Below are 22,130 nucleotides of genomic sequence, written 5' to 3' on the forward strand. Positions count from 1 at the left end.
ATATTGCTTAGATTTTTAAGCAAGCAACCAAAGTTTTTATCTTTTAAACAATCTTCTTTTAACAATCTTAATCACAAATTAGTGATTTTGTTCTTTCATTAAGTACTGTGTTTCATGTAGCATATTCATTGAAAGTGTTACTATGGTAAAAGTGTTTATGCAGTGACACACACGTGCTTTATTTTCACTTGAAAACATGTTCTTTCACTTCCTCCATTATTAGTTTGGATTCTTAGTAATTGAAGATCATATCCTGTATTTGAAGCAGCTGCTAAGAAAACTCATAGAATGTTATTCTTGAATGGCAACTGTATTTTTTTCTCTCATCAATAATTTTGAAAAGGACCTAATTTGCTTTAGTTCTTAGGTCGTAATTAAAAGAATGAACTATAAATCCCCATCCCTCTATTAAAAATTAATATATTTTTCTAATTCTAATAATTTAATCAAACTGTTTAAAATCCACTGTTCCATACTCATTTAGCACCTTTCTGTTGCTAGATTTTGCCTATTTTTACACACTGACTAGAAATGCAGAGTATCTAACGTAACAGTTTTAACCCTTAGGGTTTACTCTTTTGTCAAGACCGTAGCAATGACAGTAATAATTACTTTTTAAAAATTATCCATTATTTAGAGGAAGAGATAGTAAAAATGTTGAACATAAATCGAGTGTTTCAGATAGTCTGTTTTTTATCAAAATATCATAGTTATTTTAATCTTATTTTACTCAGGTATCATACAGTAATTTCAGTATGGCTTTTAAGACTTTGAGATCATGATCATTATCTAGGCTTGGAAATTACAAATACATAGTTAACAAATTATCTAGTTCTCTAAACCTCTACTAGTGAGCACTTTGCAAAAGCAATATACACAAATGGGGACTAATTAAAGCTCTCCCTATATTTTATTTTTTGTGTGTAATGTACTAAATGCACTGTTTTACCAACTATTCCATGTGTGTTTAATCAATGTCAAAAATAGGTTTTAAAAAAAATATCCAAATGCAATTTTTCATTTTACAGTATAGATTAAAATTAGTAGATAAATTAGCCATTATGCTTGATAATAACTAAGAAATAGCTTTGTCAAAATGTAAAGAACCCTGTCCATCAAATATTTGATCACATTATTTTTGATTGTTATGAAATGCAGTTTACCATTGGTTATTGTCATTGCTTACTTAAGTTCCGTTGGCTGTGTTGGTTGTTAGAGAAAGTTTTAGAAACTTCTGCCTTTCAGAAGCAATATATAACTTTTTATCCTTTTCTAGGATATGGAAAAATGAAATAAATAATACCAGTACTTTCAGAGTTTTACCTCATCCTTCTTTTGTTTACACGGCCAAATTCCATCCTGCTGTAAAAGACCTGGTGGTTACAGGGTGCTATGATTCTGTGATACGGGTATGGAAGGTTGATATGAGAGAGGATCCTGCCATACTGATCCGACAGTTTGACACGCACAGGAGTTTCATCAACTCTCTCTGTTTTGATATTGAAGGTATGTCAGAATATATTCCAAATGAAAGCTAGTTGTATGAAGAATTTTGAAAAATAATTTTTATTCACTAAGATAATCTTTTCAAGCTTGAGAGGGATTTTGTGTATTGACAATTGTACATTTTTGGATTTATGTGTATTTTGCAGATCATATGGTAGACCTGGGCACAGATTTAGCAGTGAGGGAATTTTGTTTGTAATTTTAGTCATTAAATTCTGGGGGCACCTGCGTGGCTCAGTCGGTTAAGTGTCCCAACTCTTGATTTCAGCTCAGGTTGTGATCTCAGGGTCATGAGATTGAGTCCCATGTTGGGCTCTGCGCTCAGCATGGAGTCTGCTTGTCCCTCTCCCTCTGCTCCTCCCCCTGCACATGTTCTCTTTCTCAAATAAATTAATAAAATCTTTTAAAAAATCATTAAAGTCATTAAATTCTTAAATATTTAGATTCAACTAATCTTTGCTGTAACAACTAGTCATACGCCAAACTTCATAAATATATTTCATTGGATGGTGATTATCCCCTCAGTAGGCTTCTTTTCTTTTTTTTCTCCAGTAGGTTTCTTTTAAGAGGCTTTTGAGTTAAAGGGTTAAAATGAGGAAGAAGAGGGAAATACCAAAAGAATATTAGGTAGATAGCAGGGAAACCTGTATTTACACTATGTACTGAGTACATTGTGCACTGAGCACCTCTGCATTCAGCTAACAGTTAATAGGTATGTATTTTATAGTTGTCTGAATGTATCTTGAGAAACATTCTATTGTTGGCAATACTTAGGATGTTTCCAGTTTTCTCCTACCATGAACATGATTTCTGTGAATAATATAGATACACACATACACATACATACATATGTGTATATACAAAACTTTGTTGCACTGTTTTATAATTATTTTCTTAACATAAATTCCCAGACCTGAGGTTGCTGAGTCGAACATTTCTGGAGTCCTTGCTATGTGCTGTAATGTTTTAAGTACTTTACATGTGTAAACTGATTTATTCCCCATAAACCCCTATGAGAATGGTATATAGTCATCTTTACATTATTTCAGATACTGATATGTAGACCATAGCTATAATTAGTATAGGATCCAGATCAAAATGACAATACTGCTAATTTATTCAGTGTAACTACAAGAATGTTAAGAAATTGGAACATATTTAGGAAGAGTCAACCAAGGATAGAAAGGTTTCTGCAAACTTTGTCATAGAAGTAGCTCAGATTATAAATAGATGAATTTCTTCAAATACTTGACTAAGATATCCGTATGTGAAACAAAAAGAAATCAGTCTGTGTTGCTCCAGTAGGTAGCGATGGGACTAAAGCTACCAAAGACAGATATTCTTTAAGAACATTCTAGTATACAGAGCCTTTAATCAGTTGAAGAGCTGCTTTGTAAAATATTAAGTACACAGTTTTACTGAACAACCATCTGTTCATGATGGTGTGGAAGATATTCCTGAGTGAGTATAAAGTTGAATTTGATGGCCTCTGAGGTCCCATTCAACTATAAGATGGTTTGACTCTAAGAATATATGTTAAACTGGAACACCTGTCATTTATCATTTTATTCATTCCATGATCGTTTACTGAGTTTCTACTGGTCTCAGGCATTTTGCTAACAGTATATATTAGAATATAGGTGTTTTTCCAGGAGTATAAAACAGATTACATAGGTTAATAAAGGTGAGCAATATAGATATATATTGGATAATTCAAATGATTTGTTTGGCTGTAGAATTTGACCCATATACAAATGCAATGAGATGCATCTTTCTTTGTGTATTCAATTTCATGTAAGTGACAAAAGGGAAATAAGTCATCAAAAGTAATTCAGAAGAATGAAGAATTCATTTAAAGATAATTAGGATTTGACTACGGTTATATTTGAGTGGGTTTTTGTTTTTTTTTTACTTTTTTGTTTTCTTTTTACTAAAACACCATTTAATAGCCCTCTGATTCTTTGTTATACTGGGGTGTGTTTTCCCAATTTCATTCTGTTTCTACCTGTGTGTAGCATTCATAAGTGAGTAATTTTATTTTTTTTTAAATAGGTCATCACATGTATTCAGGGGATTGCACGGGAGTGATTGTTGTTTGGAATACCTATGTCAAAGTTAATGATGTGCAACATTCAGTGCGCCACTGGAGTGTAAATAAGGTATAAAATCATATTTGATACTTGGGATTTAATTTTAAAAATCAGAAAAAAATTGAACCACATGATTTTAGAAATAAGACATCAGGACATTCTTTCTCTCTTCTCAAAAAAATTAAGTTTATCTCAGTCCCTACAAAGTCAGTTATGTTTGATTAATTATCTAGTCTTCCTGATGGCTAATTGATGATATAGCAACTTACTGAAATTTTTCATTTTGGCCAATCTTTACTTTCTTATCTTTGAACCTTAATTTGTGATATGGCATTCAGTGATCCATTGCTGGAATTATGCTAAAATGAGGCATATGTTATATTATCATCCATAAGTAATAACTTATATTTTCTGCTATTCATTTTTTTTTTGACCCTATAACATCACTCTAAAAACAGTTTGCTCAATGTTTTGTTAACAGTATTGTCTTTCACAATTATGTAATCAAAAGTACGTAATTATGAGTCGGGTCTATCATTTACTCACAGTAATTGTTTTTATTTGAATTTTGCTAAGTAGGCAGAAACGAATGATCTTTCATTTTTGGAGTGGAGTGTTTTTAAGGTTGCTGGTATATTAAGCAGTTTTATTGGTGCATAGTCAATATTTTTAATTAAAAATACAAAATGAATTATTAAACCTGAGTTTTGTTTTATATAAGTTGATTAGTTTGTCTTTTTTTTTTTTTAAGATTTTATTTATTTATTCGACAGAGATAGAGACAGCCAGCGAGAGAAGGAACACAAGCAGGGGGAGTGGGAGAGGAAGAAGCAGGCTCATAGCGGAGGAGCCTGATGTGGGGCTCGATCCCATAACGTCGGGATCACGCCCTGAGCCGAAGGCAGACGCTTAACCACTGTGCCGCCCAGGCGCCCCTGATTAGTTTGTCTTATATGCTATACTTTTGTTCTTCAGTTTTTTGTTCTTCTATTATAACAGTTGTCCTCATTTGAAAAAAAGACACTCTAAGTGAAAAAGAATTTTTACAAACTTTAGTTAAATCTGTTCAATCTATCAGATCTATTTTAAAAACTGTTTATTCTATTTTTAGTCATTTTCATCTAGTCTATAGATTAATGATTGATGGCTTGGGATTCATGTGGTAGCCTAATTTCACACTCTTTGAAAAGAACTTTCTAATTATATACCTAAGGGACTGACAAGGCACAAAGGCACCTTTTCCAATAATTTGAGTGTACAGTGCAGAGTCTACTGTGTTAAAAATCATGTCTTTCTTTACCTCAATATAGTAACTAAAAGGCAAATTTATCTTCAAAATCTGCAGCCTGCTGGTTTCTCGAGACAGTCCGAAATAAAAAGTTAGAAAATGAGCTGGAACGTCTTTTAGTAGCTAACGCTCTAGGACAAACTGTAGACCGTGATTTCTTACCGGGCTCTCTTCGGGCAGCAGTGTGAGAAACGCTCAGTTACACTCATCTGTCCCTTAAGATGACGTGTCCGTGTGCTGTGCCACACACTCCTTGGCACAGGACGTGAGCTTCAAAACTAGGGCTTTTTTTCATTTGAGTATGACTATGATAAGGAAAAATATAGAGGAAGTCATTAACAGATACTGCAAAGGCTAGCACTGCTGGCACTTTTGCCAAATTCGTGCCTAACACTGAACGTGTTAGACAGTTTTGTGTTTTTCGATTTTGCACATTTGCGTCTGTGTGAGTGTTGCTCAGACCCCCCGCAGTGCATCCTCACCCCCAAACTGCTGTAGTTCAGTCACTGTATGCCCCATCTGTGCTGTCAGTGTTTGACTTTTTTCTGTAACCTTGAAAACGCAGCTGACAGCAGGCCGTCGTGTCAGCCGTAGCCCGGGCGTAGCTGCTGAGACTCGACTGAAGTGTAGTTTGTGCTCTACCTCTTCCGGTGCCAAACCACCTCCGAAGAGGAGACCCTCTCAGAAGAGGGGGCAAAACACACAAGCGGGTCCTCAGAGGAAGAGAAGGCTAATTCAGAATTCTGCCCGAAGGTTAAAGCAGTCTTTCTTCAGACTCCCTGGACTTCAGTCTCAGCAGTTTTCATTTGCAGGGGTTTTTTCTTTCTTTTTTCTAGTAATCCATACAAGAAGAACCTTTGGTAAGTTTTCCTACGTGAGGCTCATCCAGGCAGATTTTCCTTCAATATGTAGGTCTTTCTTGACAACATTAATCAGGTGTCTTCTATGGCTGCCTTAAATAACTATTAAAAAAAAAAAAAAAAAGTCCTGGAGGCTCAGGTGCCCTTAAGATTTGACTGCACCTGTAACTGACGGCCATGGCCGAGGAAGGCATTGCTGTTGGAGCTGTAATGGCCGTTAATTCTGCTTTACAAGAGGTGCTGAAGACCGCGCTCATCCACCATGGCCTAACACGTGGAATTCGCCAAGCTGTCGAAGCCTTAGACAAGTGCCAAGCCCATCTTTGTGTGCTTGATCCAGCTCTGGTGAGCCCATGTTTGTCAAGTTCACGGAGGCCCTTTGTGCTGAACACCAAATCAGCCTTATTAAGGTTGATGACAACAAGAAACTAGGGGAATGGGTGGGCCTCTGTAAGACTGACAGAGGGGGAAAACCCCCATCAAGTCACTAGTTGCAGTTGTGTGGTGGTTAAGGACTATGGCAAAGTCTCAGGCCAAGGATGTCATCGAGGAATGCTTCAAATGCAAGTAATGATTCAAATGCAAGGAATGAACAAAGACTTGATTCTTGCTCCTCAAAAAAAAAAAAAAAAAAATCCCTGAAATTACAATCTAAATAAATTGATCTCAGAATAAGATGCCAGTAACATACCTTCTTTAGGGCAAAGTGGAAATAAGTGCATGAAGAAATAATCTCAGACTGAAATAGAACTTGAAAGTTAATTCTATACTAACTTTTGAAGTCATAAAAATTAGAAGCTTTTTTTTTTATATTATGGTAAGCAAAAACAAAGTTAGAAGTTGTGTTTTAGGAAGTGCTTATTTGCGCATCACAATGCCGGATTTCGAGCTGTACTACAAAGCTGTGATCACCAAGACAGCATGGTACTGGCACAAAAACAGACACATAGACCAATGCAACAGAATAGAGAACCCAGAAATGGACCCTAGGCTCTCTGGGCAACTAATATTTGGTAAAGCAGGAAAAAACATCTGGTGGAAAAAAGACAGTCTCTTCAATAAATGGTACTGGGAAAATTGGACAGCTACCTGCAAAAGAATGAAACTTGACCACTCTCTCACACCATACACAAAGATAAACTTCAAATGGATGAAAGACCTCGATGTGAGACAGGAATCCATCAAAATTCTAGAGGAGAACATAGGCAGCAACCTCTATGACATCGGCCACAGCAACCTTTTTCATGACACATCCCCAAAGGCAAGAGAAACAAAAGATAAAATGAACTTATGGGACTTCATCAAGATAAAAAGCTTCTGCACAGCCAAGGAAACAGTCAAAAAAACTAAGAGGAAGCCCACGGAATGGGAGAATATATTTGCAAATGACACTACAGATAAAGGACTGGTATCCAAGATCTACAAAGAACTTCTCAAACTCAATACACGAGAAACAAACAAATCAAAAAATGGGCAGAAGATATGAACAGATACTTTTCCAATGAAGACATACAAATGGCTAACAGACACATGAAAAAATGTTCAAAATCATTAGCCATCAGGGAAATTCAAATCAAAACCACACTGAGATACCACCTTACGCCAGTTAGAATGGCAAAAATTGACAAGGCAAGAAACAACAATTGCTGGAGAGGATGTGGAGAAAGGGGATCCCTCCTACATTGTTGGTGGGAATGCAAGTTGGTACAGCCACTGTGGAAAACAGTGTGGAGGTCCCTTAAAAAGTTAAAAATTGAGCTACCCTATGATCCAGCCATTGCACTACTGGGTATTTACCCCAAAGATACAGACGTAGTGAAGAGAAGGGCCATATGCACCCCAATGTTCATAGCAGCAATGTCCACAATACCTAAATCGTGGAAGGAGCCGAGATGCCCTTCAACAGATGACTGGATTAAGAAGTTGTGGTCCATATATACAATGGAATATTACTCAGCTATCAGAAAGAACGAATTCTCAACATTTGCTGTAACATGGACGGCACTGGAGGAGATAATGCTAAGTGAAATAAGTCAAGCAGAGAAAGACAACTATCATATGATTTCTCTCATCTATGGAACATAAGAACTAGGAAGATCGGTAGGGGAAGAAAGGGATAAAGAAAGGGGGGGTAATCAGAAGGGGGAGTGAAACATAGACTATGGACTATGAGAAACAAACTGAGGGCATCAGAGGGGAGGGGGGTGGGGGAATGGGATAGACTGGTGATGGGTAGTAAGGAGGGCACGTATTGCATGGTGCACTGGGTGTTATACGCAACTAATGAATCATCGAGCTTTACATCGGAAACTGGGGGTATACTGTATGGTGACTAACATAATAAAAAATCATTAATTAAAAAAAAAAGGAAGTGCTTATTTGCGAATACACTACAAAAATGCTGATTAAATGTGGCATTACATAACAATAAAAAATACCATGAGCTTTATTTTCAACCTATAACTGAAGTTACTGGGAATCCTTTTGCTAACCATTTTAAAGGATCATTTAAATTGCAATCAGAAATGACTTAAATTAATTTTCTGCTCTAAAAGGAGCTTCATATTAGACAAACTGTATGGTGATAATATTTTATAATCTTTTTTAATCATTTTAGGAAATTAAAGAGAGTGAGTTTAAGGGGATTCCCATAAGTTATTTGGAGGCTCATCCGAATGGAAAACGATTGTTAATCCATACCAAAGACAGTACTTTGAGAATTATGGATCTCCGAATGTAAGTATATTTCAGTATTGACAGGTTAAGCACTCATAGAATAAGAAATGAGTTAATTCATACTTATAAAATGCAGCTATGGTTCTCACATAGACAGTTTTTCCCCTCAGAGGACATCTTACAGTGTCTAGAGGCATTTTTGAATGAGACCAGAGATACTGCTAGCCCCCCCCCCCACAAGATATGCCTTAGAGTATCTTTTATCTCTATGATATTGGTATAGCATAGTATTCCCATATAATACTGTAACAGAATGAGATGGCTTTTGATTAAGATAGCCTTGTTTTCCCTATTTTGTCTTATTTCTAAATAAGGAAAGGAAATTTCCTTAATGTAAAAAGCAGAAGCAGAGTTCTGGAAAAACCAGCATAGTCCTCTGGTGTGCTTTTGTTTTGGTGTTAAGCATACCAATAAAACAAATGAGAACTCTAGTTTAATTAGATTTCATTGTGTTTAGAAACGAAAACGTGATCTATAGTATTTTATTCTGCAGTTATCTTGCAGGGCTAACTGTTAAGGCCTTCAGTGTTTATGGGGAGCTGTTTAGGATACTGATATCAGTGCTATGGGAAAATGATTAGCAGAGTAGTTCATCAGGAGTTTATAATCTAGTTATGGTGCCTCCAAAATAACACAAAACATTTAATTAGGCTAAATTGTGAGATCTTCTAAGACTGGAATCTGCTTATTCTTCTTTTATACATAGTACCCATGTCATGCTTGAGAGATAACAAGTACTTGATATGTATTTTTTTAATGACTATAAATACTTAGTAAAGGATTATATCTTTCATGGCAAGAGGTAAAGGTAATGATGGCTATACTGTAGTCTTCTGTTACAGGCTCTATGGAGAGCCTGGCCTTTGAGCTCAATCTTAAAGGATGGATAGAATTTAGACAAGATAGAAGTTTGTCAGGAAGGTGGAAAACAAGAAAAGCCTGGAATAAAATTCAGAAGTAGGATAATAGAAGTTGTGTTCAGGGCAGGGTGAGTCTGTTGGAACATTAATTTCTTGACAAGGAGTGTTGAGAAAGAATTTCTTTTAGAAATAGAGATTAGTGCCAGGTTTTAAAAGGCCAGGCCTAAAGAATTTGGTTATTCGCTTTTTAAGTAGTGTATAGTATTTGGCTTAGAATACTGCTTGGGCTCTAGAGGCAGACTATTTAGAGTCAAATACTGCCTTTTCCATCCCTGACCAACAAATTAACCATTCTGTGCCTCTCTTTCCTCCTCACTCAAATGGGGGAAATAATATACCAAATTCATAAGGGTTTTGTGGGTAATAAGTTAGTTTACACATGTAAAGTACTTAAAACATTACACCATAGAGCAAGGACTCCAGAAATGTTTGAGCCAGTAGCCTCAGGTCTGGGAATTTATGTGAAAATAATTGTAAAACAGTGAAAAAATGTGTATATACAAGATTTGCTCATGGAAATCATGTTCATGGTAAGAGAAAGCTAGAAATTCTACATCCTAGCTGTTGTCCTATAGTAGAAGATTTCTTAAGGTATGTTTAGACAATGATATATACCTACTGAAATGAATATATAACCTATATTTTCTGACACAGAGGGCCATTATTCATGATATATTGTTAAATGGGGGAAAAAAGCATATAATGGGACACTGCATGTAATGTCCTCTCTGTAAGCGAGGGATGATGATAATACTTACCTGGCATATAGTAAGCACTAAAATAATGTTAGCTAAGGTTAAACATCGCCTTCAGCTCAGGTCGTGACCCTGGGGTCCAGGAATCGAGCCCTGCATGGGGTTCCCTGGTCAGCAGGGATCCTGCTTCTACCTCTCCCTCTGCTGCTCCCCCTGCTTGTGCTCGCTCTCTCTCAAATAAATAAAATCTTTAAAAAATAATAATAATGTTAGCCATTATTCACAAAGAAAAAGTCTAGAAGGTTATATACCATATTTAATAGATGATTTAATATTATCTTTGTCTAATATTCCTGCAAGGATCCAACTATTCATTGTGTGATTTTAAAAATCTATCACATGGGAAAAATATAAAAATCTTGTACATTTTTAAGTAGCCAACTCAAATGCTACTTCCATAAAGTAGGCCCTCTCTTCATAGCTAGAAATAATCACTTTGGGGATGAGTGGGTGGCTCATTTGGTTAAGCATCTGTCCTCAGCTCAGGTCATGATCCCAAGGTCCTGGGGGGACCGTGGGGCTACCTGCTCAGCGGGGAGGCTGCTTCTCCCTCTCTGTCTGCTCCTCCCCCCCCACTCATACTCTCTCTCTCCCTCTCTCTCTCTCAAATAAAATCTTAGAAAAAAGAAAGAAAAAGAAAAAAAAAGAATTACTTTAATCCAAATCTGCAAAGTACTCATTTTGTTCTCTTGTGACACTTTCTACATCCAGTTTCTGTTTTATATTGATGCATTCCTTCTCTCTCCTGCTATATTACAAACTCCCTGAGCTCTGGGACTCTCTCTTCTCTATTCTGCATCTACTGTAGAATGTCTCCCATGTAACAGATTCTCAAAAAATTGTTTGTTAAATGCAAATGAAGTATTTAAAAGAAAAAGCTTTTTTAACTGCCAATCTTTTCAATGGGTAAGATAGGTTACATTTGTGAAATCTTTTTTGTTTGTAGATTAGCAGCAAGGAAATTTGTAGGTGCAGCAAATTATCGGGAAAAGATTCATAGTACTTTGACACCATGCGGGACTTTTCTCTTTGCTGGAAGTGAGGATGGTATAGTATATGTTTGGAACCCAGAAACAGGTAAATATTTCACTGATATTAAAAAATGGGGGGGGTGTTTTAATTTTTGAAGAAGTGTGGGAACTACCATGGAATAATTTTCAAGAAAATTCTGATTTCAGGTTCTCAATTATGGTTTTCAAAATGGGAGAGCTGATAATGGGACTCAGTTACAGTCTAAATTTATATTAAATTCTCTGTCTTTATTGTTTTGATATCTTCATGGATTTAGAATTTCACATTATAATTCAAGGTTTATTCTTTCCTTGCCTATAATGAGATATTAGCAATCTTAAGAGAAGTATTTTTTATCGTGGTTGACATACGATTATATTAGTTTCAGGTGTACAACAAACATAATGATTCAACAATTATATACATTACAAAATGTGCACAATGGTAAGTGTAGTTACCTTCTGTCACCTACAAAGTTATTACAGTATTATAGACTATATTCCCTATGCTCTATTAAGAAAAGTACTTAGTTAGGATTGTAATGCAAAATACAGAATACTTATGACCTGAATTTGGAATGTAAGTGGGTATACAAATGGCTAAATATCTGTAATATATTTTTTATTAGAAATAAACATATTCCTGTCAAAGTTTTGGTGTCTGAAACTTAATAGCAATTTACCTGGTGCACCTGACTGGCTCAGTTGATAGAGCTTGAGACTTTTGATCCTTGGGGTCATATGTTCGAGCCCCACATTGGGTATAGAGATTACTTAAAAGTAAAATCCTTAAAAAAGATAAACAAAAGCAATTCACCTCAATTACTATAGTTCATGTTTTCCCAATACAATAAATCAGTACATTGGGAAGTTCATTTGTGCCTCATCTTTGTTTTTCAAAAGAAAAGCTAAAACCACATAAACATTTTTTAGCAATAAATTGAGAGAATTTTATAAAATTTTAAATATCTGTAATCAATAGTATTTGGTTCACTGTATTTATACTCTTGATTTTTTCCCCTAAGGTTTTATTTAAATTCCAGTTAGTTAACGTACAGTGTGATATTCGTTTCAGGTGTGGAAGTTAATGATTCATCCCTTACATATACAACACCTCGTGCTCATCACCGCACATGCTTTCCTTAATTGCACATTCTCTCCATCTTTCCTTGAAGCGTTTCTGACTCGTCGGTTTGCTTAGGATTTTTTTTTTCCTTACTGTGTTTTGATACTTCAGCATCGGTTTGGAAGTGTCAAATCTCTTTTCTCCTTCAATAAACTGATCTTGGTTTTTTGCTTTCTGAGTTCCAATTTTCATAGGTTCCTTAGACCCTCTTTCAGCCATTAATAATCATATGTATCTTTAAAGCAGGTAGTAAGTGGGTATACAAATGTCTCTGGGAAAAAAATAGAAAAATGAATTCCCCACCAAACCTCCTTCAACAGTGTCGTCAGTTTTAGAGCCTGCAGTTCCTCCCAGAGTTCTCCCTGAGTTCTTTGTTATTAGTTGGCATTTGCTCAGCTGTCAGATCTCAAAGTCAGGTACTTCTCTCCTGCTAAGCTCTTTTTTTGTGTGTGCCTTGAAAACCTCATTGAAGAGGTTGGGGTGAGAGGTAGAAAGAGTAGGTCTAACAGAATGAAAAATAATTATTCAATATCAAAGTTACTCGACTATAAGTAATCAAGGTTTTCATGTAAATAATGCGAGCTTCGTTATTACTTACTATAACTATTTTTAGTGAGTTAAAGAATAATCGTCTAATGAGAGATATTTGAAATAGTACAAATTATTGCATGTCTTTTCTTATTTAGGAGAACAAGTAGCAATGTATTCTGACCTGCCATTGAAATCACCTATTCGAGACATTTCTTATCACCCACTTGAAAATATGGTTGCATTTTGTGCATTTGGGCAGAATGAGCCAGTTCTTCTGTATATTTATGATTTCCATGGTAAGTTCACTGCTGATAAGAAAAGAATATTTTAAGTAACCTTTACTTTTAGGCCGAACCAGGAATCATGAGCTTTGTGAAAACTATCAACCTTTGTATTAATAAAACTCTCTTGAATATATTTTAAGACACAGATTAAATAGATTATATTATTATTGTGTTATAACATTTTATTTTTCCATAAGCACTATATGGAGTTTAAATGTCAGCAAAGGTACACATAAATGATTGTGCCCTTTTCTTGGAATCACAGAAAGGTAATCATCACTTTCTTTCTAAATTTAAATAAATAAAATTCATCTAAAAATTATTTGAGAGTGTGTTAACTAAATTTAAAAGGTAAACAATATTTAGGCAGTAGGGATCTTTAATGTTTTCAATTGAATATTTAGTTTCTTATTCCATGTTTTTGTTTCTCACTAAAGCACATACTTGTAATAAGCGATAGTTTTAAGAATTTCTTAGCCTAAAAGGAAGGTAAAACATCAAATGTCAGTGAAAATAAGATCTGGAATTAGAAACTTAATGTCTTTTTCTACTCTAAAATTACGCTATTCTGTTTTTCTGTGAAAAAACAAGGAAATAAAGACTCTGGATACATTTTTCAGGAATAAGATGGTATTCTTAGAATTATTTGGATTTGTGCTGTTTTCATACATTTCTTTAATTTCTGTCCTGAAATTAGGATTTCATTTTTCTGCACTGTATGTACTCATGGTGCTGTCACTCCCAAAGTTGCAGTTCCATTTTCTTTATATATTAAATCTTGTTCAAAAATAAACAGTCATCATTAGTCTCTGATTTGTTTAGGATGTCATGTATCATCATTCAGTGTTTTTGCTAAGCTAGGATGGCTTACATACAATATCTTAAATGCATAAATATACAAATACATATATATATAGGTGACATTAACATGGGATTATTTGGCAGAGAGTCTTAAAGTTAAATGAAATGTGAGTGGTAACATTTATTGTGTTAATATAAATATTGGTTAGCTGTTCATTGGTTATTGGTTAATGGTTGTGATAAGTGCTAAATTATCAGACAGATAAATTCTAAACCTGAAATTGTTGATCATTATATGGATTTTATTATGCTCTTCCAGGCAAAATATATTAGAAAAATAAATATGTAAAATTGTTTCTCTAACACATATTCACACCTGGTGTCTAGTTCAAATACATGTCCTGAAACAGGCTGTTCTTTGTGTGCACTCTCACTCTCCACATGGAGGGGAGTCACACCTAGGTGCCCCATCCGCATCACTGGGTCTAGAGTAGCAGGCAGCACGGTTATTTCCTCAGAACCTTTAGAGCTTTCACAACACTCGCTATTTAATTCCTAATGTGCTTTGTAAGCTTTTGAAATTTTCACTACAAAGGCAAGTGGAAGTTCCACTCTTTTTCTTTCTTTCTTCCGTATTTTTTTCTGTCATTGATGGAGGGTTTCCATCATTAGGTTAGCCCACTTGCGTTTGCCAATTTGGTTTTTAGACAGTAGGCGTTTAGACCAAGAAGTCCATTCTAGAAACGTAAGCAGAAAGAGCAAAGCATTTTTAGGAGTTTAGAAGCAGAGGTTTTAGGTTCAGTTCTGTTTCTGTAGTGACCTTGTGCAAGCCTCTTGCCTTCCTAAAGCTCCATTTCCTCATCTGGTAAGTGGCACCGCGACTCTCCACACCTATGCTACCTCAGAGAGCCATTTGTGAGGATACAGTGAGATAGGGACTATGAAAGTACTTTGTAAATTGATAAGGAGTATAATAAAACAAGGAAATAGGTAAAATGGGTTGCTATCATGCGCATTTAACCCATATATACTTGATTTTATGGGAACTGAGGTTTTAATATGCTGATAAGCACCTCTGTATGAAAGGGAATTGAAAAAAAGTTTTTTCCCCCTCTTTTATTCATTCTGTTGGCAGCCTTTTTTTTTTTTTTTTTTTTTTTTTTTTTTTTTTTAGAGTGTGTACCTTTCTGGGTCAATTGTATTAGAAAATAAATGCATGAAGTTAAGGACATTATATCTATGCTGTATTAATATAGAAAAGGAAGGAATTCAAAGTGTTTCAAAAATAAAAATGTTCAAATAGTACACATGAAATTAAAATTATTTTGTATCATGATTTTAGGACACAATTTTCAGTATACTAACACCTTTACAAACAAAACTCAAAATGTTTCAACACATTTTCCTAACTCTTTGCTGCCTATTTTTAAAATGAGGAAGCTCAGGAAGAAGTTACATAATCCCAAGCAATCCAAGATTTAGCACAGTTCTTGTGAATGGTATATAGTCAGAAGAAAACAAAAAGTTGTTTTAGACTCTAAAGTATTTTACTCATTAAATGCAAACCATAATCATCAAGTCAATAGTATTTAGATTTTTCATTAAAACTTAACAGTATTTATTATTAATCTGTTATAGGTTTACCTTATATTTTATTTTTAATGCAGGGATATTTTGCGCAAACTTTCTTGTCTGAAAATAAAGTTTACGTGTATCTTTACATAAATGTTTTTAGTGGTATAAAATTTGAAAGATGTAGGATGGTTACATGATTTTTAAATAGTATTTATCAGAGCTCCTCATACATTTAGGTATTTTTCAAGGAAAATGGAGCAAACTCATTTTTTTGGTAAGTTAAATAAGCTGCGAATGAGACCACAATGGTAGCTAAATGTATCATCTATCTTTCAGTTCTAGCAAAATCTGTGAAGAGTCAGCAAGCGTCTTTCCCTGTTAAGCATATGTTCAGCTTGTGGTCTTTTGGGTCTTTCATTTTACTGACTTTTTGCTTTTTTTGGTAAGAAATACAATTTTTACTTTCAGAAGGCAGTTTTATTTGCCTGATGTTGAAAGGGTTAATCATCTAGTAATACAAAATTTAGTCACAGAGTACCACAAATAATGTACTTTTAGGATTCCCATAATAACAGAGTGCTAGTCAGAAGAAACGGCTTCTGCTGAATTAAATTTATGAAGCTAGACTTTAGCAGTTAATGTTCTGTTATTAATATTTGTCTCCATCTCTAGGATCCTATTGTACATGTAATAATAATTATAACTAATACTTTCAAAGCACTTTCTTTGTTCCTGGAACTGTTTTAAGCACTTTACGTATATTTACTTCATTTTTCATGATAATCTTAAGAGATAGGTCCTATAATTATCCTCATTTTACATGAGCCAGGGCTTGTATCCATACAGGCTGGACTTGGAGACTGTGCTCTTATTTGCTACACTAACCTGGCTTTTTAGGAAATTTCCTCAAGTACTAGCTTCTGATTATCTAATAAGCAAACCTTTTTTTTTTCTATAATACCATTTATTTTATGCCTAATATGTGATTTCTTTGTATTATCTGTACTTTGAAGGCAGCAGAGATGGAGGCTTATTCATCTTTTTATTACCAGTACCTAGCCTGAATACTGACACACAATGAATATACATGTAGTATTTTAAGTAGGATCAAGAATTAGTTTGGGAAGTTCTCAGCATTATTTGATAATCCCAGGTGATGAGCCTAATTTTCCACTAGGTGGCAGTCTCTTCTCTGAATCAGTGTTAACCCTGGGGTACTTAGAGGATCTTAGGCGAGACAGATCTTTATTGAGCATCTGCTGTGTGTCAAGTTGAGCAGGGCTGTAAAATCCAGGAATCAGACTCAGATTACCAAACTCTTTTCCAGTCATTTGTGCTTCCCAAGTAGTTGATTACATCTCTAGAAAAATTTTAGTTATACTGAACAGCAGTCTCTACCATTGACACTAAATGTGATTTTATTTATAGAATTCATATTCATTAACAACCACCTACGTTGTTGTTGTTGATAGCTTTATTTTTCACACTGTAACGTACTTATCAGAGTTCAAGGTAATGAATACCTTAAGTCCCTATAAAATTTTTGTTCTATAACTTGCTCATTGACCAGAATCCCATGGTGTTTACAATTCCTTATGTCTAACATAGTACCTGGTATATTACTGATGTGCAGTAAGTGTTTGAAATAAAAATTACAAATCCTATAGAATAGCCTTTCCCCCTTAAATTTTATAAAAATATGGAATGAAAGTCATGATCAGTGAGTAAATTGGGGGCTAATAAAAATAGTGGTAGTAGTAGCTAACGTTTATCAAACATTTACAGTGTGTCCCCTAATCTTATGAGCATCTTACGTACGTTCTTCCTCACAGTCCTTTCAAAACCCCACAGGGTAGATGCTATTATTATCCTCGTTTTGCAGATGATGAAACTGAGGCACAGGGAGAATGAGGTAATTTACATAAGGTCACACATTTGGTAAATGTTAAAGTTTACCCAGCTGTCTGAGTCCAGAGCCCTTACTCTTAAAACACTAAGCTAGTTATTTAGTTTTTGCCTTTCCTATTTCATGAAGTAATTTAATTAAAAAGGTGGCCAGATATTCCTGTGATGAAGTGTATTGTTTGTTTTCAATTTTAATATGTAGGAGGAACCCTTAAGACTAAACGGAACTTTGATTATCTAGTATTATTAATAGTTCACTCTTTCACAAATGTTGAAGATAATTATAATGCGTTAAGCAGTTCCCAGTATAATCCAAAATATGAATTATCTTTATTATGTAGCATTCAGTTTTAATGTAACTAACTTTATAACATTTTTGCAACAAGATAATGTCTAGTTGAAATTAATTTAGTATGCATAGTTGTCTGTATAATAGTGTTCTTAAAGTACTAAAGATGAATGATTCAGAAACAAACTCAGTTACTACAATTCTCATACTTGGATAAGATTATTCAGTTACATGGATAACTGATTGTAGGTCATAGTTGAAGTATCTATTTTTAGCCTAGTGGAAGAATTAAGAGATAGAAATGCCATATTTGAAGATGTGCTTAAACAACCTATTTCTTGGTCATATCCTGAAGTCTCCATTTTAATATTCTCCACATAATGGATACTTTGATTTGAAAGGCTGTGTCATTCCAGGATTCAGGACAAATGAAAAACTGGCTTTGAACATAAACCAGAGCTCTGAATTCCTCATCCAGGCATTTTTTTAAATGCTTATATTCGTGTTTTTTAAAGCGCACCAAGAAGGAAGAGTGGTACAGTGCAAAATAGCAGTGTGGTGGGAAAGGTGGAGTAAGAGTTAGCTCACTGGGGTTCTAGACAAAGTGCCATCACTTTCTGTTTGACCCTGGTCAAGTAACAGCATTTTTGCATCTGTTTTTTAACTTGCAAAATCAAAATACTTATCCTGTTTTATCTCAGTGTTTCATCGAATGCAGAAATGATACTATAAAGCATGGTATGGAGTAGGAATATATGAAGAGCTCGCGAACCAGGCTGCAGTAGAGAAATCCTAGCTGTTTTTTTAGCAATGCACATGTCACACATTGAGTTGAATAGCATGATGTGTGAAAAGTGATTGATAATGGAATAGGAAATCAGCAGGACAATAGTATGTACTTCCGGGATTTGGAGATAATTTATTATATTTTGGTGTTCACCTAACAGATTTGCTGAATGATGGTAGATGCTCTTGCTTTTGGTTGGCTTTGAGCCATGAGTTACACTTTCTTGTTAGAAAACTTTGGACAGTTTCATTAGTAACGCAAGTTCTCCTTTACATATTCAATATGCCAAGGAAATACAAAATAACTAACAGGCCCTGAATATACCCAGGCTACTGGAGTCGAAGTGGTCCTCAATAGAATTTCTCTGGTCCATCCACACAGTATGTTAAGATTAGCTGAAGCAAGGAACAAGTCAGGCCCTGTAAAATACAATTAAAAAAAGAATAAGTTGTAAGCCCTTGAACATTTTTTGTCTTAGTCCATTCTGACGGCTATAACAAAATGCCAGCACCTGCATGGCTTGGAAACAACAGAACTTTATTTCTCACAGTTCTGAATGCTGGGAAGTCCCGAGATCAAGGCATGGCAGATGCAGTGTCCAGTGAGAGCTCACTTTCTGGTTCATAGATGGCACCTTCTAGCTGGAACCTCATACGATAGCAGGAACAAGGGAACTCTCTGAGGCCTCTTTTAAAAGGGGATTAGTGCCCTTCCCATTCCTAAGGGCTCTGCTCTCATGACCTCCCAAAGGCCCCACCTCCCAGTACCACCATTTTGGGTGTTAGGACTTGAACATGGGAATTTCAGGGGGACACAGACATTCAGACCACAGAAATTCCCTACACATAGCAAATGCTAGAGGAAGGCAAGGAGGTTGCTGCAGAAGTGCTGAATGCTGGGAACCTAGTGCAGTAGACCTACCAGCTTACAGTAATGCTATAATTAGAAATAGAATCATTTATAAGTAAAAGAATTAGGTATCCAGTAAAATGACTGTACCCATTAACAGAACTGTGTCTAATAATGGGTCTTGAACAAAGGGATTAAGTGTTGAACCAAAAGGAAATCTTACTGTGATATAGTATAAGAGAAAGAATATTTTGGTTTTTTTAGTTGTACTTTGTTATAAAGTCAATAACATAAGTAAACATAAGTTTTAATAATAATGTATTCACTTCAAATGCAAAGGGCTCTGGATTAAAATATCTTATTTCCTCTGTTCTTCCTCCTAGAAAGATAAAAATCTCCTGCGAAAACCACGTTATTTCTTATAATTGTTTAAGGCCAGAGCATACACAAAAGCACTGAACTTATTATAAATCAAAATTTGATTATCAGTTGTGAAAACATTTTACGAGTTTTTTTTAATTATCTAAAATTGAGAATCCCCAGTTATAGCCAGTTGTAGGTAGATTTGGAAGTAATATGATGGGCATAACATTCCTTTAAGCAGATGTAGTTGCCACCTCTATGTTCTCAGGCCCTTGTGGATGCCTCTGCTACGCCAGTTAGCATAGAGCAGTAATTTCTTTTTGACCTCCAAAAGATTCAGACCCCAAGAGGGGGCCAGTGTCTTTGTATTCCTAGAGCCTGCTCTAATGTACTCCTCAAAAACTGGTGGATGGGTGGGTGAGACTGTTCAAATTTTGAGTTTTATCAGGTTAGGTTAGAATTTTAAATGTACAAAGTTAAATTAGCCAAAGATGAGAAAATGACTAAGTGAAGAAATACAGTTGTTTAATTGCAACATCATATTCCAATCATGGCCTATGTAAAAATGTTTTAGAAAGCTTTGAAATGTTAGAAGCATAAAGCATCAATTATGACCTATTTTACAGTGAAATATTCTATACTGTGTTACACAGATAGATGTATATAGACGTGGAGGGTTAGGGAGGGGAAGAATGCAAGAACTTGTAAGTAGCTTCTTTTTCTAGTATCTGAGAAACTAGGTCTTTGTGAATATTTCTGCAGATTTTTTTATGGCTGCCTTCACAGCACTAGGAGTGTTAAAGTAAGGTATTAATGTGACTCCTTGAAATCCAGTCAGATGGCTTTTCTATAGAAAATTCCCCTTAAACAACAGAAACAGGTATTCATAATTGTTTGAGGTTTGTTTCTGTTATCTGCATCCCTGTAGGCCATTTCAGTTCTTTCTGGAAGGCATCAGAGTACTGCAAAAAATAAACATTTAGGCAATGCATTTTGTTATTTTTTACCAGTTTAAAAAAAAAATCCTTTTTAAAAAAAATATAGTACATATTTAGCATAGTGGAACACTTAGAAAATACAGTTTGGCAAAAAGAACAAGATAAATATCAAAATCCTGCTATCCTGCGTAACTGTTGCTCGTATCTACGTTTATGTGCTTCTCTGCATGCCCACTCAGAGCTTAATGTGAAATTGTGGTTGGCAATAGGTAACTAGCAAGCACAGAAAAACAGGGAGTCAGAAAATGCTATTAAATAGTCAAATCGAGCTTTACTTTCCATTTGTAACAACAAAAAACAATGAAGTAAGGCAAAGATCATGAAACATAATTTTCATCTGTTGATTGATTCATCCCTGGCTCATCTACTGTTAAGCTTTCCAATTTCCAATTCATAGAGCACTTTTCTTTCAGCTTCAGTTTTCTCTTGTTCTTTAAACAATTTTTGAATATTTGGGAGTAAATTGTCAGAGTGCTGTGAAAGGAAGTCCAAAATAGGTACTGAAAAATAGCAGTCAGAGCCACGAAAATCTAAGCAGAGAAGCAGCTACACTTCCATCTGAGAACAGTAATCGGTATTGAAGAATGAACATCTATCTGTCTCTGGAAGGGTGGATTGTAAGCAGGTCTATTCCCTCAGTAGTGGTCCCTGGTACTTACATCATCAGGATCTGCAGGGAGAGAGTGCCCATTATTATTGAGCTGTGCTTTATTTAGAGTGTGTAAATGAAGTCGGGCATGAATACAGTGATCAAGGACCCAAAATTTTTTATATGTTCTATCTCAAATTCATGGCTAGTGCAACCAAGGTTGGTGACTAAAAAAAGTGATCATCCTTTTTTATATTCATTATATTGCTTTATAAACTATTTTGCCTCCAATTAGTAATATATTAGCAATATTTCATCATGGCAATTATACTTCTGTATATAATTTTAGTGGCTGAATTCCCTTTCATTAAATGAATACACCATAATTTATTTAAGTGGTTGTTGTACAATTCCACTGTTACATATTTTTTCAGTACTTTAAGTAGTACTTCAGTACACACCTGGCTACTCTTACTCAATTTGTTTCCTAGAAAAAGTATCTTGAAGTATCTGATCCATTGGGATCAGTTAAACAGGCAATAAAACAAAAAGAACCCATCACTTTCTAATTTTCCTTTTTTTTCCCCCTTATTCCTTCTTCTTGGTGAGGTTAAATATATTTTTTATAGGCCATATAGTTATTCTTTTGTGAATTTTCTGTAGTGGTCCTCTGCCCATCTTCTGTTAGATTATTTATTTTTAATTTGTTTTATGGGGACTCTTTGCATGTTAAGAATATTAACCCCCAGAGCACCTGGGTGGCTCAGTTGGTTAACTTTGGCTCAGGTCATGATGTCCAGGTCCTGGGTTGGATCCCACATTTGGCTCCTCACTCAGCAGGGAGTGCTTGTCCCTCTCCCTTTGCTCC

The 22,130-nt window shown here is 35.2% G+C and overlaps 1 protein-coding gene and 1 pseudogene across 14 annotated transcripts in view; both read left to right on the forward strand.

Annotated features, from left to right (window-relative positions):
- Positions 1-22,130, forward strand: part of AHI1 (Abelson helper integration site 1) — a 209,154-nt gene that overhangs the window by 49,770 nt on the left and 137,254 nt on the right. For all 14 annotated transcript variants that reach the window (XR_007191574.1, XR_008958939.1, XM_026504854.4 and 11 more), the window contains 5 exons: positions 1,277-1,506; positions 3,559-3,665; positions 8,362-8,480; positions 11,102-11,232; positions 12,978-13,118. Coding sequence is in view for 12 of the 14 variants with exons in the window: in XM_026504854.4 (XP_026360639.2) it covers positions 1,277-1,506; positions 3,559-3,665; positions 8,362-8,480; positions 11,102-11,232; positions 12,978-13,118 (728 nt within the window). In the remaining 2 variants the exon portion in view is untranslated. The remainder of the gene's footprint in view (positions 1-1,276; positions 1,507-3,558; positions 3,666-8,361; positions 8,481-11,101; positions 11,233-12,977; positions 13,119-22,130) is intronic.
- LOC130543533 (40S ribosomal protein S12-like) lies at positions 5,773-6,382 on the forward strand (annotated as a pseudogene).

This window comes from Ursus arctos, unplaced genomic scaffold (assembly GCF_023065955.2).
Source record: "Ursus arctos isolate Adak ecotype North America unplaced genomic scaffold, UrsArc2.0 scaffold_13, whole genome shotgun sequence".
NCBI classification, from domain to species: domain Eukaryota; kingdom Metazoa; phylum Chordata; class Mammalia; order Carnivora; family Ursidae; genus Ursus; species Ursus arctos.